Source organism: Physeter macrocephalus, chromosome 18 (genome assembly GCF_002837175.3).
Source record: "Physeter macrocephalus isolate SW-GA chromosome 18, ASM283717v5, whole genome shotgun sequence".
Lineage (NCBI taxonomy): Eukaryota > Metazoa > Chordata > Mammalia > Artiodactyla > Physeteridae > Physeter > Physeter macrocephalus.
This window is the reverse complement of record NC_041231.1, coordinates 9727592-9736546: the sequence shown is the minus strand read 5'-3', so window position 1 is coordinate 9736546 and position 8955 is coordinate 9727592. Positions and strand designations below refer to the sequence as shown.

The 8955-nt window shown below is 44.0% G+C and overlaps 1 protein-coding gene across 1 annotated transcript in view; it reads right to left on the bottom strand.

Moving 5' to 3' along the window:
* Positions 1-8955, bottom strand: part of VGLL4 (vestigial like family member 4) — a 147849-nt gene that overhangs the window by 128175 nt on the left and 10719 nt on the right. Inside the window, exon 2 of the mRNA XM_055079503.1 lies at positions 1031-1096. Within this exon, the coding sequence (XP_054935478.1) occupies positions 1031-1094 (64 nt within the window). The 5' untranslated portion in view covers positions 1095-1096. The remainder of the gene's footprint in view (positions 1-1030; positions 1097-8955) is intronic.

Sequence of the window (8955 nt, the reverse complement as noted above, 5' to 3'; positions counted from 1 at the left end):
CCAAAAAAAAAAAAAAAAAAAAAAAAAAGAACTGGAGAAAGTCCTGTCAGAGGGCCAACAAGGTGCCTAGAGAGAACAGGGCAAGGCAGTCGCCCCAGGAGTTGACAGTTAAGGTAAGTATTATACACATAAAGTCCAGTTAATCTTCACATATGTTTTCTAAGTAGCTCCTATTATTTCCGGGTTACTAATGAAGAAACTGAGCCTTAGACAAATAGAAGTCCTACCAGTTAGTAGAAAGGCTTACATCTTAAGCAACAGGCACTTCAGCTGCCAAATTTATTAAGAACTAAACTGGAAAGTTGCTCATCTTCAAGAACTTACCATGTATAAAAGCTCAATCTCACCAAATCTTCTGTCAGTAGCATTTTAGTGCTTACAAAAGAACACTCAACCTTGCTTCCACAGAAAACAGTCATTCTTGCAAATATCAACTGTGAACAGTAACATTTAAAAACAAATATACCTTAGGACGAGCAGGAAAATCACTTCCACACAATGGCAAATGACCTTCCAATGTCGGTGTTCTCTCTTCTTGTGCCCCTTCCCCACCACATTAGTGCACGCTCTCCCCCCACCCCAGTATTTGTTCTCTTTTAGCTATGCAAATGGAATTCGCACGACTATTTCCCATTATATGCACACTTCCAATGACATGAACGATCTTGGATGATTCTTCGCATCTCTAGTTCTCTGCTGGTCAATGAGTCTATCAACAAACACCTATTTATCGAAACTTCTAGAGACACGTAAGGCGTATCTCCACTCCAGATCCCACTACAGTAAGCTGCAGAGGAAAAGAACTTCCTGAGTTAACAGCTCGAGCCCTAGCATCCAAAGATAACAGAAGACTTACATGTTCTGGCGCTCGAAAACAAAAATAAGGATACCAAGCTGTTATCTCTGAAGAAAACAACCAAAATTAACAGCATATAGGTACAAAACCATGTGGAAAAACACGTGATTTTATTACACTCCAGGAGACAAGGGGGTATAGGTGAAAAACACTTAAAATGGATTCCTGACTTACGTTTTTCATCATCAGCATGTACCAGGGATGCTGCCCTTGACAAGACATCCAATGGCGTCTCCATTCCTGGTTGGAGCCCAGAAGGAAAAAAAGAGAGAAAAAAAGAATTTAAATGGAATTCCAAAGACTTTTTTTTTAGAGTTTTGGCAGTTAACCATTAGAATGATGCCTCCACCAAATGCAAATCACAATGCTGAAGATAAAAGCCTGTGACGAGATCCAATGGACGTGGTTCCGGAAGAGATAGAGAAAGGGGTTAAATTCCATTCTGTCTACTCAGCCAAACCTTGCCAATTCCAGGAAGCAGCTCAAGTCAGAACTAAAAGAAGGGATATTGTGAATATTCATGCCCATGTTATTCGTGCTTATAAATGTTTATGTACGAACGTAACAACGTGCCTGTCCAGACATACCCAGTAAAAAACAGTTCTCAGAACAAAGGCTACTCTATGAACACAGCATTATACCAGTCTGAGATTGTGGTGGTAGTGGTCGCTGTTGCTGGTTTATTAGTTTTAACAAAAATTACTAAGATTGAACCATTCTGTCCTTTTGCCTCCTTAGCTGAGACTCTGCAAAACTGTGTAGCTTAAAATAGGCAACGTACTCATGAAAAGTGTGTGAATTCCATTGGTGAGTTATATGGTATTTTAAGTCCAATAGGAATCTTTATTTCTAAATGTCATGTTTTATAGCTATCACCACCACCTAACACCAACTTTTTTTTTTTATAAAACCTGGATTTTAATTTATAACTCTGTTTTCTTAAATTACAGCATACCTATAAAACCAAACACTGAAAAAGAGTTAAAGATGGTGAAAAACCTAGAGAATCAGGCTACTTTTACCCAGTTTTCCTTTTTTAAAGGATTATTTAAATATATACACGCACACATGCATGCACGCACACTCAGTTATTAGGAAGAGAGACACACCCTCTTAGTTCAACAACTGAGAGAAAATACTTTAAGTGCACCCTTTAGAGATGCTCAGCATTTACTCAGCATTCTTCAGCCTTTACTGAGTACCTACTATGCATGTGCCAGTTATAAGACATAGCAGACCAGCTTTACTTTACAATATTAATACCTCAGGCCTCCAAAGAAACATCAGCCCTTGATCTTGCAATGTGATTTCATTCAACAAACATTACCTACTATGTACTAAGGCAGGAAAAATAAACAGAGCCCAACAGTTGCCTGCAAAGAGCTTTCAATTTATACAGTAGACATGCCTGCAAGAAATCTAGTTTAAGGCAGTGTTTTCCCCAAGTGTTGCACTGGATGTTCGTATTTTGTAAGAAAAAATTTTCTATGATAAATAATTTGGGAAAACCCTGGAATAAACCAAATTAAGCAGTTTCTTTTCCTTCCTGTGCTTTTGATAGGCTGCTGTGCCTTCTGCAGGCGCAGAGGCAGTGGAGGGCAGCTCTATATACTTGAAGTCTCTCAAAGTTCATTGGCCTTTCTTATAACCTGAAACACCTCTTAGGGGACACTTGGAAACCATGGATTAAGGCAAAATGTGCTAAGTGCCAAAACAGTGTTATAAACAAAATCCTATAGAAATATCAATGAATTCTGAAAGGTTCTGTGGAGAAAACAGAAGATGAGCTGAGCCTCTGAAGAATAAATGTAAAAGCACAGAGGGAAGAACAGAAGCAGAATCCATTCGAGAACAAGCTGCCCAAATCAGCCAGAAGACAAGTAATGTGGGGACAGGAAGTGACGAGGATGGAAACTTGGACCGGCGCCACAGCGTGGGAGGACCGAGGGCCTGAACAGGATTTGGGCTGGATTTTGTCCGCATGAAGGAGCCACTGAAATCTCCGAGCCGAGCAATAACTTGGCCATTGATGTGTTCCCGGGAAGTTATCCTGGTGGTGCCCTGCAGTCGTAGCCTACAGAAGAGGAAGCCAAAGGCAGGGGACAATCTGAAAGATACAGGGATACAGCGGGCAGGAAGTAATGAGGGGCGTGTGTCGGGGGCAGTGGGGATAAGAGAAAACACAGACAGAAGTGATGGAGCTTGGGAGGTCTCAAGGTGTCAGAGGAGAGTCCCAGAGGACTCTGAGTGACAGGGAGGACAGTGAGGTTGTAAAGCAAACAGTAAATTTCTTCTTTTTCAGAGACAAGGAGGAGGCGAGTAAAATCAGAGGTATATGAGAGAAAAATGAACGACATTCACAATCCTTGTCCTCCTTGTAAAATAGAAAAGATCACCTCCTGAGAGTAAGGACTTGGAAACTTGTTCAAAGGCAAAGAAAACAAAAGTTTGGGACAGACTGACAGGAAAAGGTTTGCTGAACTCACAAGAACTCATTTACATTCTCGTCACACAAGCCAGTTTCCTAGTCAGGCAAGATTTGAGTTTAAAGTCTTTTTTTTTGGCTCCATTGGGTCTTCACTGCTGCGCGCGGGTTTTCTCTCGTTGTGGCGAGCCAGGGCTACTCTCCGATGCGGTGCTCGGGCTTCTCATTGCGGTGGCTTCTCTTGCGCGGAGCACGGGCTCTAGGTGTGCAAGCTTCAGTAGTTACGGCACGCGGGCCCTAGAGCACATGGGCTTCAGTAGTTGCGGCACATGGGCTCCGTAGTTGCAGCTCGCAGGCTCTTGAACACAGGCTCAGTAGTTGTGGCCACGCACGGGCTTACTTGCTCCATGCCATGTGGGATCTTCCCAGACCAGGGCTTGAACCTGTATCCCCTGCATTGGCAGGCGGATTCTTAACCACTGTGCCGCCAGGGAAGTCCCTGACTTTAAAGTCTTTTATTTTAAGTAAATGCCGATAAGCATTCTACTCTGTAAAGCAGTATTTAGACTCACAATTCCTTAAACTAATTGCCTCATTAAGTTGAAGGACAATGCTTTCAAATTCCTAAACCCAAAAAGATACATGTTAACATGTGCCTCTTATGCAAAGTATGTGCATAGAAGCAAAATATCAAAGCATAAAAATACCAAATGACACAAAAGCAGACCCAGAATTCCAGCACGTGGAAGACTACTTAAGTTCATTCACTCCAAGCAACTTAGGTTCAAAGTAGGTAGATAAAAGATAAGGTGTTTAAGGTTCATCTACAAGGCACCTGCCATCCGCTGCAACCTTATTAATGTGACCAATTTTTATTACACAATATTGAGTTCAGCAAAGTATTTGGGAGAGGTCACAGAGAAATAGAAGATATGATCCCTGCTTTTAAGGAATTATGCCCTTGTTCATGAACCTAAAGTATATGGAATGGGATAACAACAGACAAATTTAAGAGCATAATAAAAGACAAAATATAATTTAACACTGAAATGTGTCATGTGTTATAAAAGAGAGATCAGGGTCAGCTGAAGTGTTTACCTCATGAACATGCATTTTTTTCTCAGTTTGGGGTGTGTGTGTGGGGGGGGTGTGGGGGGGGTCAGCTCAGGTATATGCTATGGTGTGTGTGTGTGTGTGTGTGTGTGTGTGGGTGTGTGTGGGTGGGTGTGTGTGGGTGGGTGTGTGTGTGGGTGTGTGTGTGTGTGTGTGTGTGTGTGTGTGTGTGTGTGTGTGTGTTTTAAAAAGCCACTTCAAAGGTTTCCTTCCCATTCCTCTCCCCTGGGCAGTCTCTCCTCTCTGACCTCTCCTACTCGCCTGGATCTCACGGTCTGAATATTCCCTGGGGGCAAGTACCCTGTCTGATCCTCACATGTACAGTCCTGTTGGATCCACAGCCTGAGGGAAGGCCCAGCGCAGGTATGAGAGCCCGGGAGGGAGGCTGAGACCCGCCCAGGCAGGATCGAGGACCCCTGCTAAGGAGCGGCAGCCAAGCGCGGGGAGCGCGAGGTGGGTGAACTCAGGAGACAGCGCAAGGCTGGCCAGACGGGCGTCCACTTCCTGGAGTGGGCAACGGGCAGCGGTGAGTCCCTGAGCAGGCTGGGGGGGGTGGACGTCAAGGACGTCTTAGTTTAGCAGGTGTGGGGAGGGCGGTCTGACCTGCAGGGATGAAGTCAGGAGTCACGCGCATCAGCTAGGAGGCTTCTGTAGGAGCCAGGTGTGAGATAAGGACCAAAAGAGCGGGTACGGTGATACAGGTGGGAGAGGAGGACCAGGGACCAGGCGTTACTTAGCCACAAAAGGCCTTAAGCAAATAAAAGTGGAAGATAACGGTAAAAAAGGAAAAAAAAAAAAAAACTGAATTTCACATCGTGTACAATATCCGCAGTCCAAGAAACCCAATAAAACATGCGAGACATGTGAATAACATGGGGGAAAAAACTACGGTCACAGTATCTGACGGAGGGTCACAGTCTGCTGAGAGGGAAATGAGCATCAGGGTGGTTTAAGAGGGGGGTCTCTGGACACTAACCATGTGAGCTTGAATGAGCACAGAGACTTCCTACCCCTGCGACCTGGGAACTGACTTTATGTCTGCGTGCTGCTTCCTCATCTGTAAAATGGGGATGTTGATATCACCTCCCTCATAGGGTGTCAGAAGTGAATGGGCTTTACATGTATTAAAATAATTATGTGTCAAAACAAACATATTAAATAAATTGCAAATGATGGTAAACATACTAGAAAAAGGGCACTGGCCACTACGTGAGACAGAGAAGACTCCTCTGAGATGAGAGACCTAAAGGATAAGAGGAACTGGGCTTGTGAAGGGGGAGGTGGGGGAGAGACCAAGCTGGCCTTGTGGACGCGGGGGGCTCCCATGACCACAGCGAGAGGACGGGGCAAGGCGGGGAAGTGGGCACAGGCTGGATCATGCGTCCTCCGCGGGGTGTGACAGAGATGAGATCTTATTCCTTAGTCAGTGAAAAGTCCTTGAATGGTCTGAGTGGTTTTAAACAGGGGAGCGACATGTCTGGTTCATTTTATATCCTTTATGAACCATAAATCATCTAGGAGCTTTTGAAAAAGATTACATGGCATCTGGAAAATAGATCTAAGTACAAGCCAGTGATGTGTTCCCCTCGGCGTGATAGTTTTTACAATATCGTGATCACCGAAAACATTATCACTTAAAACACTGACACCTGGAACATAATAACCCCATAAAAGGGAGAGGAATGTGCTTCTGGAAGAAGACCTCAAGTCCATCTGTAAGGGTTCTACTGCACTGCAACCCATTTCTGGTCTATCCATTCATCTTTTTTTCGTGGTTGCTGTCAATTATGAACGTAACTCATGGTGAAGAGAACACATATTTTGTTTTTTGGTTTGTTTTTTTTTTTCCAGGCAACGGTCGGTATTTTCTCCACCAGCCCATATTCCTTTCCTGAAGCTCCCTTACCCCCAATGATACATTCTTCCAAAGAGCTTAAGATTGAGAATTAGGGAATAATAGGTATCAATGATAAAGCTACTACATTTTAGGGATATTCGGTGCTAATGAAAAGTTCAGCTCTAAATTTGAACACCATTCTTCTGGGCTTTCACAAAGGACCGTCTTTTTTTTTTTTTTTTTTTTTTTTGATCAACAAGAGGACATGAACTCCTATCTTGGGAATAGAATTATGGGGTGTATTAGTTTTATTTTGTTTTTTTCAGGCAAGGGAACAGAATTTCAAGAGACGTCATAGAAGTGTTCCAAGGAGATTTCCAAGGTGAAAACTACAGCACCAAGCTTGGCTCACTGCACAGCTCCTCCAGTAACACTGGCCCAACTACAGCGTAATTTAGGAAAGAGTGAGAGTCTTGGCCAGAGGTGGAAACCAGTGGAGGCTGGGAGAGGCCCATTCAAACCTCCTGATGTCCCTGCCACACTGTCACTTGACCAAAAACCTGAAATAGAAAGATGTCACTATCCTGGGATACTGATGGCACGTCCAACTCCCAGATGCACACTCTTCGGTTATCCATAATTCCTGCTGGCCCTGTCCCACCACTCTAACAGGACCACTTCCTGAGCTAATCTAACTTGGCCTCAGCTAAGAAATACAACTGTAGGACAAGCCTACAGTATGAAGTATCTCACTATGGCAGGGGGTGTGTGGCCCTTGGGGCCATCAAGAATTCAGAGGCTTTCACTGGGTATCTCCTATGTCTGGCAAACACTACATAGAGACTTTTCAGGAAAGAAAACATGAACCCCCTGCCCTGAGCAACTTACACCAAACGCAGATCACTCTGTGGTCGATGTGCCTAGCTGTGAGTCTCAAAGAGGTTAACTGAAACGAAATTTCGTACCGAATCGTCACCAGATTCCGGTGGCCACGTGCAAGCATAGCTTCAGGCACATCAAGCAGACGTGAATTAACCTCCTGGCTGTTTCTTCTCCATAGCGTGTCCAACTGAGGCCCCACTAACTTCTGGCAACACACACAGATTGTCTCTGTTGACACCCATCCAATTCTCAGGTCATCCCTCTGTTTTTGCTCAAAACCTCTCTCATCGGTGTAACCCTCTTCTCTTCTCGCACTTTACCATCTGTTAAATCAGCAGAGCTGGGACGTTAGCATCAGAAAACCTGAGTCTGAGCCCTATTTTAATACGTTGAACTCATTCAATCAATCATCATGGAAAGCCGATGATGTTCTAGACTGTGCTCTAAAGGCCTAACACCAATTGTGGGGCCCATTTAACCTCTCTGGGCCCAAGTTCGCGCACCTAAAGAAAATGGTCACAACGGTGCCTACTTCACATGGTCACAGGCTTGGCACGTGGATTAAATGATACAACGTAACTGAAAGTGCCCAATCAACGCAAGTGAGAGATACATTCACATGATGCCACCTTACCGCCCTGCAGCCTATATACTTTTAATAACACACTCACATACATTAGCTTACTGATCCTCAGATAGGATTATTATATTTTTCTACAGGTGAAAAACCAAGGTGCCAAGAATATAAGTGACTTCCTGAAGAAGCTAACTCTAGAATCCAAGTCTCCTGACTCACCATCCAACGCTTTTTTAACTACTTTTCAGCTGATTTTCATAAAGACCTTTTAGAGAAAAGCAATTTTTTAGCTTATCTAAAAAACAAACAAAAAAACCCAAAAATAAAGAATACCTTCCAGCTAGACTTCTAGTCCTGTGCTCTTTCCCCTATACCTTGAGATATATATGAAGCAATAATCTGATAATTTCTAAAGAAAGCAAAGGAAGACAAGCCCTCCTCTCCTAGGAACATAAAAACCAGGACATGTTTCACTTTCTTTGAAAAGAGAGCGGCACAGAGTCACATGAAAAGTAACCAAGGCAGGTAAGAAGATTCTCACACCAAGTCGGTTGGTGAGACTGGGACAGACAACGCTGGCAGCAATGCCATAGGATCCCTGGGGCTCCAGCCACACAGGAATTAACATAAGCCCTGAGGACGTCAAGCTCCAAGAGCAGGTTCAGTATTCAGGAAGGATGGTTCCTACTTAGTCATGTTCAAGACAACCTGCTATTAAACTCCAGGGGATAACTCTGAAGGTTCAATGAATGATATTTGAAAACTTTCACCGCGTTGTTTGTATTTCTCACAACCTGAAATTGTATGTCACACTCTTAAATAGAAACCAGTCCTTATTCAAAATACTCCCTCAACGGTCTGGACCCTTTGCCTGTCTTGCTTTCCTAATCGAGGCATAAGCCACACGTGAATTATGGACCTGTCTTGCCGTAATTTGAAGCATCCTACCAGGTACAAGGTCAGAAGGACTTGCCTGACTTCCCCTTATATCCAATTCCTTATTTCTACACATCATCATTTCTGAAAATTCACTTGAAGGCCAAATGTCTGAAATCTGAACAACACATCTACATGTTCTATGCTTATTTCCAGACAATTAAAAATATATCTGTGGGGGCTTCCCTGGTGGCGCAGTGGTTGAGAATCTGCCTGCTAATTCAGGGGACACGGGTTCGAGCCCTGGTCTGGGAGGATCCCACATGCCGCGGAGCAACTAGGCCCGTGAGCCACAACTACTGAGCCTGCGCGTCTGGAGCCTGTGCTCC